This window comes from Anoplophora glabripennis, unplaced genomic scaffold, assembly GCF_000390285.2.
Source record: "Anoplophora glabripennis isolate ALB-LARVAE unplaced genomic scaffold, Agla_2.0 scaffold415, whole genome shotgun sequence".
In the NCBI taxonomy this organism is placed as follows: Eukaryota; Metazoa; Arthropoda; class Insecta; order Coleoptera; family Cerambycidae; genus Anoplophora; species Anoplophora glabripennis.
The window spans coordinates 157372-175472 of NW_019416502.1; the positions used below are offsets into that span (position 1 = coordinate 157372).

Genomic DNA, 18101 nt, shown 5'->3' on the forward strand with positions numbered 1-18101 from the left:
GAATCCTGTTGGCCATTTCATTTTTGTTACTTAAACTGTCAGCAACATAACTTTCTGCAATTATGGCTGATTTCCACCCACCATGTCTCTTGATTGTTAATACATCAACTCCCGTATTAGGCAGTAAAGTTACCGATGTTCTTCGGAATGAATGGCCTGTATATGTTTTAGGATGTTCTAGTTTCAAAAACTGTGAAATCTTATTAGAAATCATAAAAATGGTATTCTTGCCGACTGGTTGGTTGTAATATCTACCTGCTTGATAACCCATAAAAAAGCGTGAAATTTCAGTTTTAATTTCCAATCTAATCTTGATATATTATATTTCTTGAGAATTTCTAAATAAAACCTAATCTTTATTTCATGAACCATAAAGGACTGTGGGAGCAGATAAAATGTTATACACCACGCAGCAGTTAAGTATAATTTACCAGTCTCGGACTCCATTGCCAGCCCTCGCTCCGCTCGGGCGCAAAATCGTCCTCGACTGGCAAATAATACTTACCTCCTTTATGGTGTAAACAACTATTACTAGTCCACAGTACAGGCCCCCTCTGGAAAGTTGATTACCACATACTTTATAACACCTGAGCATCCTTTTGACGAGTCTACCACATTTTTCCTGTGACTTTTCTCGATTCCTCCGCTTTTCCACTCGAAAAAGTCCAAAAACATTGCAATTTCCCGGGGTCTTGAAAAGTCTTTTATTTTTAGCCTAAGTAACTGGAAATTTTGTTGCAAATGCCGATTTAAATTTGTCCGACAGAAATTCTTCCGACATTGACGTGTCTACCGGTCGAAACATGCCAAAATAATAGGGTATTGAAAATCAATTACCACATAGGTAATTTTTAGTAAAATTAATTGTAAATAATTAATTAAGTCACAAAGTATTGTTGTCCGACAAATTTCAAGCCGCGTTTTTTCTGTCCGACAGCTGGAAATCGGAATTTTCACGGGGTATGAAAAATCGATTACCACATATCTATATTTTCATTTTTTCCACTTTTAAATTTACTGTACAAAATAGTGATATAAGTGTCCGACGATTTAATGTCCGCAAATTATTAAAAAATCAATAAATCAATAATCGTGATGAAATTTAATTTTTTCACTCCAAAAATTTCATATTTATAAATGGTTATTAATTATTTATTATGTAAATTATTTATTTGTTTCAAATAATAATAATAAATAAAATAAATAATACTGTTTATTTTATGCTTAAAACTTTAAAAGTTATAAACAAATGAAGTCATTTTTGAGACAATTAATACTAAGTGCATAATGCATTATTTCTAAATAAATCAATTTTCCTATTTTTCTAAAAGAAAATCCCAAAACTTTTGTGCATAATTTTTTTACACCATACATACTTTTTTGAAATCGTTTAATTCTTTTCTCTATATTTATTTGGCTAAATTGAGCATAAGAGATTTACAATTAATTACAAGAATAAAACGGAAAATATATACAGGGTGTTTCAGAAAGACCTCCCGTAAATAAAGGGGATGATAGTACGACAAAAAATGAGAATTTTTTGTCTTATGAACTATATGTCTACCTCCTCTCGTTTTCGAGATACAGAGACAAAATAAAATTTTTTAAATAGAATTTTTACGAAAATTTCCAAACGGTGCGAAATATTTTTATGAAATTTGGTAGTCCGGGGTTTTTAAGGGTGCCAAATACGCTAGTCTAATTATTTTTTGTATATTTCATAGAGGGCGCTAGTTATGCTACATTCTTATTACATTTTAAGTTCTATTTTTTAAGGTTAGGTTTTTTACCGTTCGGCTCCAATTTCTATTGTACAATTTTATTTTCTAAAAATAATGTACTCTTGTTTAGAACTTCCTAATGTGGGCGATTTTCGAGAAAAAAGGCTTTTAATTAAACTCTTACAATAATACACTATAAAATAAATGACTTTTCTCAAAGTAAGCTTGAGCTTTGAGAAAAGTCACTTATTTTATACATCGTAATATTGCGCCCTCTACGAAATATACAAAAAATAATTAGACCAGCGTATTTGGCATCCTTAAAAACCTCGGAATACCAAATTTCATAAAAATATTTCGCACCGTTTGGAAATTTTCGTAAAAATGTTATTTAAAAAAATTTATTTTGTCGCTCTGTATCTCGAAACCAAGAGGAGATAGACATATAGTTCATATGCCAAAAAATTCTTATTTTTAGTCGTCCTCACCCCCTGTATTTACGGGAGGTCTTTCTGAAAAACACCCTGTATTGTATATTTATATGGAATTTTGCTTAATACATGAAAATACCTTATTAGAAATTATAAATATATGTGCACATTTTTTATGAAATCTTTTTCATCATTTTTTGTCGGACTGACGATTTGCGGATATATTTTTGTCGGACATTACAATTTTTGCTTATAAAAAATACTTTTCTATCGTGTGTTATTTTTGTCCGACATGTGGTAATCGATTTTTCATACCCCGTGAAAATTTCGATTTCCAGCTGTCGGACTGAAAAAACGCGGCTTGAAATTTGTCCGACAACAATATTTTTTGACTGAATTAATTATTTATAATTAATTTTACTAAAAGTTACCATGTGGTAATTGTTTTTCAATACCCTATTATTTTGGCATGTTTCGGCCGGTAGACACGTCAATGTCGAAAGAATTTCTGTCGGACAAATTTAAATCGGCTTTTGCAACAAAATTTCCAGTAAATAAAGCTAAAAATAAAAAACGTGGTCTTGACTTTTCAAGACCCCGGGAAATTGACATGTTTTTGGACTTTTCCCAGTGGAAAAGCGGAGGAATCGAGAAAAGTCGCAGAGGAAAAGTGTGGTAGACTCGTCAAAANTACTCTTGTTAGAACTTCCTAATGTGGACGATTTTCGAGAAAAAAGGCTTTTAATTAAACTCTTACAATATTACACTATAAAATAAGTGACTTTTCTCAAAGTAAGCTTGAGCTTTGAGAAGAGGAGATAGACATATAGTTCATATGACAAAAAATTCTTATTTTTTGTCGTCCTCACCCCCTGTATTTACGGGAGGTCTTTCTGAAACACCCTGTATTGTATATTTATATGGAATTTTGCTTAATACATGAAAATACCTTATTAGAAATTATAAATATATGTGCACATTTTTTATGAAATTTTTTTCATCATTTTTTGTCGGACTGACGATTTGCGGATATATTTTTGTCGGACATTACAATTTTTGCTTATAAAAAATACTTTTCTATCGTGTGTTATTTTTGTCCGACATGTGGTAATCGATTTTTCATACCCCGTGAAAATTTCGATTTCCAGCTGTCGGACTGAAAAAACGCGGCTTGAAATTTGTCCGACAACAATATTTTTTGACTGAATTAATTATTTATAATTAATTTTACTAAAAGTTACCATGTGGTAATTGTTTTTCAATACCCTATTATTTTGGCATGTTTCGGCCGGTAGACACGTCAATGTCGAAAGAATTTCTGTCGGACAAATTTAAATCGGCTTTTGCAACAAAATTTCCAGTAAATAAAGCTAAAAATAAAAAACGTGGTCTTGACTTTTCAAGACCCCGGGAAATTGAAATGTTTTTGGACTTTTCCCAGTGGAAAAGCGGAGGAATCGAGAAAAGTCGCAGAGGAAAAGTGTGGTAGACTCGTCAAAAGGATGCACCACAGGAGTTATAAAGTATGTGGTAAGCAACTTTCCAGAGGGGGCCTGTACTGCGGACTATACGTTCTTATGTCATTTTACCGAGCTTTCTCCTCCTTCACAATTTAGATCAGCAACGACCTAGTTTCCGAATTGAAAAGTAATCGGAAATACGGAAATAGACATTTTCTAGGGCGATATAATTGTATTTTTTATGTATAATGTTTGTGATATATTTTTGTTTATAATCTTGCACATTTCGCAAATTTATTATTTTGTTAGCCTACTATTTTTGGACTATTTAGCCTGCAGCTTTTCCCATATGCGTATACATAAAAAATTATGGTTTTTGATCGATCCAGACACTCACACCAACCCGATTTGACGTACGCCGGGAGCATCCGCCAAAAATAGAAATCGGGAGTAAATAGCGCGGGCTGTTTGTTGTACCGTTTGTTTAATATTTACACTGAAACTGGGTTAAAACCGAGCCGTAGCGCAATAAAAACATTCGGCTATTCGGTTTCAGGCGCTAAAATTAGAGCGTGAGTCACTGAAACGGCTGAAACCGACACCGCGAGAGGCAACGCAATACGTTTGTTTCTCGCGCTGAGCGCCTCCTTGGCCGGCAAACCGCAGGCCCGCCACTCACCGGACATGGAATTAGTTCTGGGTTGATTCAGACCGACTGAGGGTGTCGCGTTTCAGGTTGGAAACGTAGTCAATGGGAACGGAGAAAAATCGCCTTCTCTTCAGATATTGCGTTACTTAACTTCGGCAGTGGGACGTTTCTCGTTTGTTGTGGATCATCGTCAGGGAAGCGTGTCGATGTTGAACATTTATTGGGAGCTATACAGGGTGTTGCATCACGAGAGAGACATGGCTTAATGGGAGATAGAGGACATCTAGGGTAACTAGGATCGCCTATAGAAATAGCTCGTTGGCCATTCTTTATTGAGATACAGGGTGATTTATGATTTTTGGTCAAAACTGCTTTATGTCATAACTTTGGTAGGGAATGGAATAATGGATGCATATGTGGTAGGGTTAATGCACTCACGATACTTCATGTATGCATGTATGACAGCAAAAAAATTTTTTGTGCAAGTCTAGAAAACAACACTGTATGTATTTTTTACAATAAATATCTGTCGGTTTTCCAGATATCGGACTGAGAAATGTTAACCCAAGCACCCCGTACAATGCCGACGAATTTTTTTCACGGTTTGTTTCGCCTGCCGTCCTTCCTATCCGCAGGATTAACAGGAAGCGACGAAAATAAAACATCCCCCTCGGTTTTCAGCTCATCACTCGGGATATCGAATAATAACTCTGGGGCTTCCGCCGTAATTCGATATACCGAGTACGCATCGCGGCTCTCCCGTCTGCTTTTCACTACTGATTAAGTCAATTAATATCGGCCGGCTATGGGAAATTCGTTCTCCGTCCGCCTCACAGGTAGAAAAATCGAAAATCGGGCGGTTGCAGAAACTAACCGCAGGTGGCGAGCCTGTATTGTGTCACAGACACAAAAGAACGAAGAAAAAAGCAATTTACTGACTAATAATGGTCCTGTATTAAATATAGTATAAGGAATTCAAGACATCTGGACTAAGACGTGCAAAAAAATAGAATAAGTTGCAACGCTTGTTAGAATTACGCCGCTTCGAGTACATGTTGAGGTTAAAATCAATAGAAGCCTTCAATTTAACTGACCCGCCCTGATCTACCTACTCTAAGTTGAAAAGGTAGAAAAATCACTAAAAGGGAAGTCCCTTCTATTATTATTTTTATTACTACACTACATTACTGAAAGTTTTACCAAGAGAATAGTTTCAAGGAGGCATTTCAGCCTATTCCGACCTTCACCTACCTGTCTTTGTGTTCCGCTGCCCGATCCCTCTGCCTCCTGTTCTTGAACCAGTTGGAGACCTGCGTCGTGGTGAGTCCCGTCGCTTCGGCAAGCTCCCTCTTCTCCCTCGGGCTGGGATAGGGGTTGTGCTTGTAACAGTCCCTCAGCACGCTCCTCGACTTCTCCTTGAAGCAGTAGCTCGTCTCCTCGCCGTCCCAGATGGTGCGGGGGAGGGGGAATTTTCGCCGGACGCGGTACTTGCCCACCGCGCCCAAAGGCCTTCCTGTAACAGTAAGTCAAAAATCAGCTAGTTTATATTTACACAGCGTTGAACTACTGTCGGTGAGACATAAGCGAGGACATCTAGCGGTTATTAAGGTACTATTTACCTCTCAATCTTTCAGCCTCTATGTAGTGAGCTTTCAGCCAGAGCGCCTGGAGCTTGGCGTGGTTGTGGGGACTGAAGGTGTGACTTTCTAGTAATTTGTACAGTTCCTTGAAGTTGCCCCTGTGGAACGCCACTATCGCCTTGGCTTTCAGCACTGACTCGTTGTTGTGCAACTTATCACAGGCCGGTAACGACCACAGGAATCTGCCCAGCCTCTCGACGTTGCCCGCCTGCTGAAGCACCTGGAAATAGAAGAGAGAAACAGTCAAGTGCTGTCGTAAGACCAAGGAATCGTTGATGCTTGATTGTTGTAAACTTATTAAAACTGAAGTGGAAAGCAGAGTAACGGTTTTTCTATTATTAAAGGTTAATTGCGCATATTTACGTTTGTTATAAAAAATAGTTGCTGTGACTTCAATAACATAAATTTATTTGTTTATTCATTCCTGCTCAAAGAAATAAAACCCAGTTATACTGCGTAATACATATTAAATTCGTCGTTTGTAATAAAAACTGACGAGTTATTACAAAGATATATTACGTATTCAATAATTTAGAAAATTTAGTAGACGTGAAACAGTATCGATTAAAATTTAGCGTCTATACGTATAAGAGAAATAGTGGATATATATCTCTCCTAGTAAGAGATAGGAAATAGGAAATGGTTAAAAAGTTTTTAACAGATCTGTTGCTAACTTAATGGCATTGAAGATCGGCCCTAGCTCTTCAGGGTTTTGAGTTATATATTTTGAAAAAAGTAAATGTGGCGTTTTCGGAAACCGTCTGCAATTGTTTTATTTAGAGGAATTTTTAAAACAATTTTTCACAGCAAGTTTCTTCGAGGAATTCCACTGTATGTTTACATCTTCATTGCGACGTTTCGGCTGCGAGAAACCATCATTAACTTTCTTTTTTCTTATGGAGGCCATATTGAATTTTAAGCTGCGGAAATCGAAAATTTTTTTGGCTTTTCAATAACATAAGTAAGAAAAAGTTTCATAAAACAAGCTCAAAAATATATACATATTTTAATATTTTTAATAAACCTGGCAACACCGCATAATTTTTCGAAACTGCCATGGAATAGTCTCAATTTTTTTTTATTATTAACGTCATGGCGTTGATTGAAAAAGTGATAATAATGGCCACGTGTTTAAGAAGCAAAGCCCCATCAGTAGTCTACTTATGAATCTCCATGACGGTAATAATATTTTCATTTGTTTCAAACTGCTTGTCCCTTTGAACTACTTTAAAATAGTCAAAATGACTGCGTTATTCCAGTGAAGAAAAATATTATTATTGCCCCAGATATTACTATCTCTTTCATTGTTTTTAGCATGTGGCTTTTCAGAACTACCAAATATTTTCAAATTTGTAATAAATTTAGAAAAATACTTTTCATTTGGTGGTTGTCTTTCGGGATAATTTTCAATATAATTGTTTAAAGCTACTACACTCCAACATATCACATTTTTTTTTCTATGGAATAACGCACAGCGTACATTTTTTCACTCAAGGCCATGACACTAATAATAAGCATTTACAAAAATTTGAGACTATTCTATAATAGTTTCGAAAAATTATGCGGTGTTGCCAAATTTATAAAAAATATTAAAATATTGATTTACCAGGTTATTGAAATTTTTTCTTACTTATATTATATCACTGAAAAGCCAAAAGAATGCTCTATTTGCTCAGCTTAAAATTCAATATATCGCCCATAAGAAAAACGAAAATTGACGATGGTTTCTCGCAACCGAAACGTTGCAATGAAAATCTAAATATACAGTGAAATTCCTCGAAAAAACTTGCTGAGAAAAAGTATTTTCAGATTTAAAAAAATCCTCTAAATAAAAAAGTTGCAGACTATTTTCGAAAACGCCATATTTTTTCAAAATAACTCAAAAACCTGTATAGCTACGACAGTTTTGCGCCATTAAGTTAGCAGCAGAACTGTCTAAAACTTTCCCTATCTCTTATAGTTTCGAAGATCTCAATACAGGCATCACCAAAATGGTCCACATTGTATACTGAATTTTTAATAAAATTGCAATTTAGAATTATGAACGATATTGATACGATTTTCAAAATGTTAGCACCCTCTTAAAATTAAACCCAGAATTGCATACACATCCATATTTGTACCAGAAGTTGTACCAGGTGTCTACATAAGAAAGAACATTGGAAATATGAAACAAATTATTGTTAACTCAGAGTAACTACTGTGTTAATGACGCTAAAAACAAAATGGCAAGTATTTCACTTTGAACAGGGTGTCCCAATAATTCGTGGGCATGGTGCTATCAGTTTCCTGTAATCAAAATAAGCAGATTTAGCTAAGCTTGATTCGAGAAAATTGACAAAAAAAAGTTCTTTTCAAGTAATACTGCTACAAATAATGCTACTACAAATACAAAAATGTTAAGACAAAAGAAGTAGAAGCTACAGCTTTTGTCATCTTTGACATCCCCTAGCGGCTAAACGAAGCAACTTTATACAGAGGTAAGTTTAGTTAAATCTGCTTATTTTGATCACAAGAAACTGGTAGCTCTATGTACTCAGAATATTGAGACACCCCGTGTAAGTAGAGTAAAGAGAATTCTACGTTCCAACGCAGATTCTTCAGTGTAGGCCACACTGCTACATAAAATTTTTCCTTGAAAAAAATCAATGCAGAATCAGCAAGGCGCATTCCTAATGGCTAGCACCCACGCAGAAGCATGTGCTTGGGTGTTATTCATCACTCAGCAGTCTCCAGTTACAATTATTGTGGACTCGGTACTGTACCGACGGGTTGTAGGTGTACAACGCTGACCGACGTTTCTTTCTGTCTTATCAACTGCTGAAGTCGGGTCTTATCAACGTCAGATTGAAGGATAATACGTGCTGGTTTGTATTTAAGGCTTGCGCCCGAGACAGAGGTCGTTGGTAGGTCTTAAGATTTGCTTCTTCTTGGTCTAGCGGGAAAAGGTTACCGAAAAAGCAACGTTTCTAAGGCCCCAGCAAAATTAGTTTTTAGGTCGAGATCACTTATAAACGCACTCCCACATTGACAGAGTCTTATAAAATTTTCCTCCTCGTTACAACGCAAAAAAGTCTGACCTACACAACAATACCAAAACCATTCCGATCGGACTACACCTGCGCCCAGCGGTCGTTACAGAGGTTTTGTATTTTCTTAACATCTAGCGTTACACTACAGTTTCTTTGAACAGTTTCACTGTTAAAAAGCGAGTAAATACTGTCTTCAAAACATCGGCGAATTGCCTTCTATTCGAAAACATTCTACAAAGTTTATTTTAATCAACGCAGAAGGCCGTAAAAGTAAAGCAATAATACTTCGCCTTCGTTAATTACGTATGGATTTGTTTTGGGACGTCAAGTTCAGTTGTGGGAAGAGACGGATTCTGGTTGCAATAAATAAATATGTCAAAGAACTGAGAGCACTTGTCAAAATATAATAAAAGCGGTGATCATTTTAATGGCTGCATTTATATCTCGATTTTCACGCCACTTTGTGTTGTTTTAAGATGCCTGTAGAGCTATTAACAACAGGAACGACACGAGCAATGAGTATTTAAAAATAGAAAGGAATCTTTCCTGCCATCGCCGAGCATTTTGGGCTGTGAATAACGCTCATAGAATGGAACTAAGATTGATTTTAGTGTTTGGCCGGTTTATTTCAGTTTATTTATAGTTAAATATACAAGGAGTGTTCGAAAAAGTTAAAATTTCAGGGGAAATCGTGATATTTGTTATGCACAGGGTGTTTCTTGATCTCAGGCCAAGCACAGAATTAAATATACAAGGTGTGGCGTGTATAATCTATAAAAATTAAACTACAGCTTCCTGATGATATTTGTAATAGAAAAGTCTTATACGAAAAAGTTCTATATTCGCTTTTTTTTTGTAAATTATGGTTTATTTATTTAACGAAAATGAACGCCGACCCTGTGTTATTTATTAAAAACTTTGGAAATGTTTTTATGCGACCCGAGATGCAACCTTGTAATTTAAGTCGATATAATCTAATACTAGTAATACTAAAAGAAGGTTAGGTTACACTGTCAAAAAATTTGTGCAGTCAACTGATTTTGTACTTGTACTGAATTCATTATTCACTTAATTATTAAATATTAAGCATGGTCCATCGACCCATCAGTGTTACAAAGTGAAAGATTCCAGATAAAAGTTTTTATTTTGTAATTCTACGATAGTGTAATTTTTATAAAGAAATAAAAAATAAGAATAGCGTGCCGATTACATTAAAAACGAGATTCTTATTTCTTATTTTGCTTAATTTTTTTGTTTGTGCACAACCCAGTTTTGCAATGAACCGAGAAAACAATGCGTTTACTATTTCCGAACGTGTCGATATGGTGTTAGTGTATGGTGCAGCCGGAGAAAATGCACTCCCGGTGACTAGGTTATATCAGGACCGATGGTCACAACGTCACCCCCCCATATGCAAATACAATCCTACAGTGCGTTCAGCGGCTGCGAGATACGGGAAGTGTTATTCCTCGAGGAGAAGGGCGTGATCAGCAAGTGAACCTTAATGTTGAAGATGCAGTGTTGGAAAATCTTGACGAAGACCCCACAATTAGTACTCGACGACTCGCACAGCAAATAGGAACCTCATCTCGTACCGTACATCGCATCTTAAGGCGCCAATTGTTGCACCCCTATCATCTGCAACCAGTTCAACAGATTTTACCTCCGGATTGTGATCAACGAATGCGTTTTTGCAGATGGTTTTTACGGCAATGTGCCAATCAAGTAGACTTTTCTGCTTATGTTTGTGTAACAGATGAGGCGACATTACCCGTGATGAAGTGAATTTCCATAATATGCATATATGGGCCGATGAAAATCCTCACGCGATTAGGGAAACTCATTTTCAACAACGGTTCTCGGTAAATGTTGCAGCTGGCATAATAGGCGATGTACTTGTGGGTCCCTATTTCTTTGAAGGACGACTAAATGGACCAACATATGCTGACTTTTTGGAGAACCGGTTGCCTGAATTATTGGACGTTGTGGTATTACAAGTTCGGGCACGTATGTTTTATCTTCAAGATGGAGCTCCTCCACACAGTACTCGAGAAGTAGCGACACTTGTGAATGAAATGTTTCCTCAGCGATGGATTGGACGCTTTGTTCCTGTGCCGTGGCCACCTCAGTCACCCGATCTAACTCCAATGGACTTTTATCTTTGAAGTCACTTGAAGTCGTTGTTTTACAATACTCCAATTGCTTCGGTGGAAGAATTGCGAAATCGTATACTTGAAGCTGCTGACATATTTCATTTTGTTCCATATTTTAATGGAGTTTGTTTAGTGCACGCAGTTGGCAACTACATATGTTTACGGATGTGGTTTTGTTTGCGAATTCTTGCAGTAACAACAATGCATTTAAGATAGTAATTACAATTAATTATTATAATAAGAAAATATCAGTTTTTTTTAAATATCTATTTTTCTTAGTTTGTACTTTTGCATTGAAAAATTCCCCAAAAATTGAGAAGTACCTTTCTATCTTTTAATGACGATTTATTTACGCGGCTGGTCAACAGCATGTAACTCATCGTACAACACACGGACAGGACCGTTCCAGAGAAAATATTTTGATCCATAATTGAACTTTAATTAACGCAAAAAAACGCAAAAATAGAACTTTTTCGTATAAGACTTTTCTATTACAAATATCTTAGAAGCTGTAGTTTAATTTTTATAGATTATACACACCACATCCTGTATACAAATTTCTTTTACTTATGTATTTGTAGCGGCATTGGGTCATACGATATTACTGACAGTGACCTTATAAAGAAATAGGGGACCTTCATTGTGTTTATTTGAGTCCTTAGGACCACCCTACGACGCCATTAAAGGGTTTTTGTCTGGGTACCGTCTTCAAACTCGCGACATCCGTTTCGGAACCCCTATCTAGCTTCCTCTGCTCGTTGTTTGAAGGAAAGATGGCTGAATCGAGACAAATGACCACGGTACAGGGTGATATTTTCATAGGAGAAACTTTTTTCTTTGTAAGAAGTTTCCCTAACACAGAGAAACGATTCTTCTAAGTAAATTAACTATTAATCAAACTTAACTGTTTCTCAAAATGCCAAATTTTAACTCAAACATTTTTTGTTACTGGCAGCAATAGTTAAGACCATCTGGAAACACATTAAATGTTGGAAAATGATTGGTTTTATGCGTTTCTCAACTAGCATAGTGTATTACCATTGTGTTCTAAAGATAAAATCATCTACTATCTTTACATGATTACATTTTTACATGCCCAATTTTGTCTGTCAATACAGTACGTCATCATTGCCCCTTCTTTAATATCATTTTGAGAAATTCCAACGAAATAAAAATGACAAAATACAAAAATCTGTTCTTTTTATTTATTTCCGCTATTTTAAAAGGGCTCTTTCGCAAAATTCAGGGAAGGCAAGTCCTACACCGCTTGTAGGTACACCTTTCTAATTTTTCTCTTCGTGATATTATTTATCGAATCACCCTGTAGGGTCGTCACCACACAACGACCGCTTTTATAACAGTAATAATGAGAAAACGGCCAGGCAGAATGTTATGTCTCGCAACTAGTACTATAACCAATAAATCAAATACGAACGCCACAATAATACCACCCGTTATATAAATATTAAACAAATTTCCGAGTTTATTGGTGTTATTATCACGTACTTGCTGCGCTTCGGATTCCTTCTCGCACTTCCCGGAATCCAGCCTGCTACGATTTACTTTTGGTCCTCGTATATTTAATTTGTAGTTCATATGTATTCATATAACACTGATGGAGTTTCGAATTACTTTTGTATTTTTTCATTGATACACTAACGAAGCGGACCTGAATGGGTTTAGCTTATATGGTTAAGATACAGGGTGTATATAATAAAAGATATGTTTGTTTTACGATAGGTACTTGAAACAAAATTGTTTTGCGAGTTTCAGAAGGTTTAGTTAAAAGAACATAATATAAAAAGGGATTTAGTTGAAAGAGCGAATATGTTAAATTTTGATAGATACAGGCATGGGCGTAGGCAGGAATTTTCCTAGGGGCTGGACGAGAGCTAGTTTATAGAAAAAAGGGTATGGTATGTGAAATTATGGTTTCAGAAATAATAATATTTAGGTATATGGTAAAACCGAGGAATTTAGTGCAAAAGCCTTCCTATTCAACGGCCTAAAGTGATTCAACCTCACTGATTTATACTGTTTTAGGAAATAGCAACCAATAGTCCAGGGAAACAACTGTTTCCCCTCCGAATTTTTTCGGATAGAATCGATTGAAGTGAATGTTGGACTGTAAGTAGAAAGTAGCTCATGATTTCATGAAATAAAAGTTATACAGGGTGATTCACAACTTATCCAAAAAATTTTTTTGTAAAATCCTTATAGTTACCGAGAAAAAAAATATTGAAGTTATAGTACATTCAACCACTACATAGCTGGACAACTGTAGTCTCTAGCGTCATTCGCCACGTGGCCTCAGCTACTCGGAATACTGAATTCGGATTTTGCAATCGTCGTTGCGATATTTACCTGTTATCTGTGGTGTTTACAATAGGTTTTTAGTAGTTAGTGTCAAAAATGGGTAGTTAGTGTCAAAAATGGTTTGCGTGTACTCGGAGTTGATGGATATCGTTTTAATTTATGGTGAAGCATTTGTGTTATGGTGAAACAAGACAACATTTGTGTTAGTTCGTAGAAACTGAGTACAACGGACCCAAATGTGTTTACACATTGGTGGATAAAATTTTGAACAATTGTTGTAACATCGGGTATGTCAAATGATTTTATTATTTAAAAACACAAATTAATTTTATTAATTAATAAAGGCAAAAGCAGTTGAATTTGCCGATATAAAATAGGTGCGATAAAATTCTATTTACATATTTCTTTCCTTGTGAAAGTTTTTGTCCGTTTTTATCACACCGCCATGCCGGTCGCATTGTGTGAGGTCAGGTTTTACAGTGGACCAGTTTCCAGTGCCGTGCAGAAATGTATTTTTAATCATTTTCGAACTGTCCTTTTTGATTTTTTTTTTTACAAAATTGTATTTGTAAGGGTTTCCTGTACATCCACAATTTTTATTTTTTTTTGATAAGTTCTGAATCACCCTGTATAGTGCAGATGAGCGCTTTTGTCCAGGGAGGTGGAAGGTCTAGGGGGTGAAAAATAAAATATTGAAAATCAGGAATCGATAAAGCAATCAATTTTAAGTAAAGGGTCTCATGAACATTTTTCAATAAGTCAATATTTTCCGAGTTATTGGTGATTGAAAATGTATATTTTTATTTAAAAAAATACGGTTTTAAGTAGTTTTTCTCGAATAACTCGGAAAATGGACATTCTATGAAAAGAAAACATCACGAAGAAAATGAAGCCTATAGAAAAAGAAAAAGATAATTTTTTTTCCATTTACCTAGGTGCAATAGGTGTTGAGAAACAGCTGGTTGAGGGTAATTTCATGTCCGCCAGAAATTACAATTGGAAGCTTTTAACGTGAAATAACTAAAAAAACTTCTATTTTTCAAGAAAAATGCACAGAACATTTTTTAAAGTAGGTACTTTAAAAAATCTTTAAACTGAACTTGACTTTGTCATTAGCATAAAAATTAACAGAGTTATGATCAAGATAAAACTGTTAATTCGCTTTTTCAGAAAAAAAAATCAGTACAAACGCTGATGAATTTTTCACGAGATTTAAAATGAAAGGTAATCCTTCTACAATTTACATTTTTTATGTACATATTTTTGAAAATATTACGTTTTGATTCATAATTTTTTTTATTTCAAACAGAAATAACATATTTCTGAGAATAACTAAAAATAAAAAATATACGAAAAATATTTAATAGTACCAAGGTTTAGATTTTTTTTACATAATATTTTGGTTTCCTTTTTATTTGTGTAGGATAAACATTAACAGAGATACCGCTGCTAGAAGTTGGCAGTTGAGGGCGAAGGTCATGTTTTTCGAACCCTTTAACCTAAAAAATCTTTAACCTAAGAAACCCAGTAATCTGATAACACTATAAGAAAGGCATTACAATTAATTTTAAATAATTTAAAAGCCATTTTTTTGATATTTTGTCATTGGGGGTGGTTTTTAAGGGTTAAAACAATGTGACAAATTATAAATTGTATTATAAACAGGTAAAAGAATTGAATTTATCCTATTTGTACTATCAAATCATTAAACACATCAAACTATTAAAAACTATTTTTTAAAAATATTTTGTTATTAGGGGTAGTTTTGAAGAGTTGAAATATTGTAATAAATTATTTATAATCCCATACACTATTAAACAGATTTCTATCTATACCTAATATATGCGCTATAAAAATATTTTAAGGTCAAAGAAACTATAAAAATAACATAAATTATAACCCACAATATAAAACAATATTTATTCTATATATTAAGATATGATTTTAGTCTACTTAACACCTATTTTTATATTTATCAAGTTTCTGGCATGAGGGGTAGTTTTCATCCCCTAAAAATAAAAAGCGCTTATCAAGCATATGTAACTTTTCATTTACAAGGTGAAATAAGCTTAATTCCAAATTTTCATAAAAATCGGACCTATCCAAAAGTATTCCGAGGTTTTACCCTATTTTTCTCATCGTTTTCTGGACTACAAGTATATTGATTTGCGCACTTAAACAATATTTGGCTCGCACGATAAAGATAAAATGGTCCCACGATTTTAACTTTAACCTTCTTCCTCTAATCCCCTTCTAGTGAAACTACGTAATACTTGTTTACGGTACCATCAAGGTTCCCAAAAATAATAAAGATAACGAAACATTATCTCTCATTATGCTCCGAACAGCACGTATCGCGATATTGCAATTTCCATTCGTTACAAAACCAACTCCTACCGACAATTAACAGAAAACAAATCCGACGAAGAAAAACAAACGAATTAGTAATTTTTATCGCCCATTTCTGATCGCTGACTCACCGGAATTGTTGAAATAAAACAGAGATTGCCGGCGGAGTAATTAACATTAACGTATCGAGAATTTTTTCAATTTCTGCCCGGTATCGCCTTACTCATACAATAACAAGCAAATTCTGATAGCGATGGAATTTAACATGGCCATTATCATTTATGGGCTTTCCATTAAAATCGGTAATGAGAGGTATTAAGCGCAGCGTTTTCGATTGCTGGTAATATCGTGTAGTTATTAATTTGTACGGTAAATAGGTACCTGAGAAATAGCATGGGCCAGGAAATATAGAGTTGGACGCAATTTTTTGTTTCGGCAAGCTGAATTTATCACTATAGATGCTAATTATTATGTGCAATAACATATTATTTTCCACAGTCATAAAAATGGGGGGAAGATTGTTTACAGGGTGGTTAATTGTATAATTTTTACGTAAATTCACGTTTTTCGCTTATAACTTTTTCCGTTCATTTCCACGAGAAAACAGTAAAGTACTTTTTTTCCGTCTTCAAAAGACCTACAAAATTAGCTCTCGAGTGTCAAAAAATATTGATTAGATCAAACGTTATAAACAGAAGGATGTATATTTACGACTTTTGAATTAAACATTTATAAACTGCGTTATTATTACCAGAACGTTTTGGCATCGCATCCTCTCATTCCTTATCACTGTCTAATAACTCACACGAATCGGTAAGTTGAATAGTTTACAAGTTATGGCTTTATAAACAAATTAACTAATTATTAGTCTGGACGATCCCGAGGATCTTCCACAATTGCACTGATTTTTTTCATGGTAGATTTCATAATAATATGTTGAAATCTATCATTTTTTTTTTATTTACAAATTTGCAACCTGGAAATTTTTTTTATATTTTGCCTTAGTTGCAGAATGAAATATACGACGCACGAGCGTGATATAGTATGTTGAGATGAATCAAAAGTTCAAAAGTTTAAATTTCAGTATTGGGACGAAAAGAGATTAATGTCAAAGAATGACAGTGTAAGTAACAGATTTGAAATTTGATGACAATTGGATGCAAAATGACAATTTAAAAGTAAAATATGAATTTTAATGAAATATCAATCTAAATTCATGAAAGTGGTTATAAAATAAGGGTATTATATAGCAAAATAGGAATTAAATAATATTGCAAAAATTAAATTGGAAATGTAAAATTAAAAGTAATCTGACCGGTTAAATTAAAAAAAAAAATGTATTTAAAAATAAGAGTGCAGTGCAGTGGTACTCAAGGAGACGAAAAAAAATAAATAATAAATAAGACAGGAGAGAGGAAATTAATTGTTATAAGAGAAAAGGCAGATTGTATAAGAAAAAGCTAAATAAATTATAGAATACGAAAGGAAAAGTGAAAATCAGTTACTGAGAACAAGAAAGAACATTTTCTTGAGGAAAAATTGGATTAGAAGAAAGAAAAAGGAGAATCGGCAGATAACCAAAGTGTAACTATCAAATAAGTCATATTAGTAAAAAGTATTTGAATTGTCTTAGCTAAGAATAAAGAAGACTAGGAGTAGGTGCTATTAAGGCGAGTCGAGAAATCACAGCCAGCAGAGCGAGGCAAGAGACCGAGAAATGAACTAACTGACCACAAGTGAGTGGACGAATAGAAGGAAGAGGACAGGAGAGACGTACAGAAAGAAAATTTCTACGTATGAAGTTGTGGACAGTAAAAGAAAGAACGGATAGTAGAGATGTATGTATAGATAATAAGTGAATGTTGTAGAGTAGAAATAAGTTAGCGCAGAGTAAATAGGGATTATAAATTTCTATTACTTTGTTTATCATTTGTTATATCAATATAAAATTTTAACCCAGATTACAACGATATTACTTAATTCTTTTTCAAATTCAATTACAAGTAAAAATTAATTTATGAACCGACTACTGAGATAAGAACTCATGTTCTACTAAATTGTATATCTATTATTTATGTAAAATTGACATATATAATCTAGTTGTCATTCAAATAATCAAAAGTAAATTAGAATCTCATTTTAAATCCAGAATACTTTATAAAAAAACAAATAATCTTTAAATTACAATTTATATTAAATTGAGTGATATCCTATGAGAAAGCTAGCCTGGTAAGTGATAAATTATATTTCCTGAATTAATAGTAAAATTTCTAACATTTCACTGGCGCTCAACATAATACAATACACACCAATACACAACACATAACAAAACTAGTTGTCATAATTGGAG

At 34.3% G+C, this 18101-nt stretch overlaps 1 protein-coding gene across 1 annotated transcript in view; it reads right to left on the reverse strand.

Annotated features, from left to right (window-relative positions):
- LOC108909437 (homeobox protein SIX1-like) overlaps nucleotides 1–18101 on the reverse strand; it is a 63225-nt gene that overhangs the window by 20002 nt on the left and 25122 nt on the right. The window contains exons 3-4 of the mRNA XM_023454762.1: nucleotides 5881–6121; nucleotides 5513–5774 (exon numbers count right to left, since the gene is read on the reverse strand). Of these exons, the coding sequence (XP_023310530.1) occupies nucleotides 5513–5774; nucleotides 5881–6121 (503 nt within the window). The remainder of the gene's footprint in view (nucleotides 1–5512; nucleotides 5775–5880; nucleotides 6122–18101) is intronic.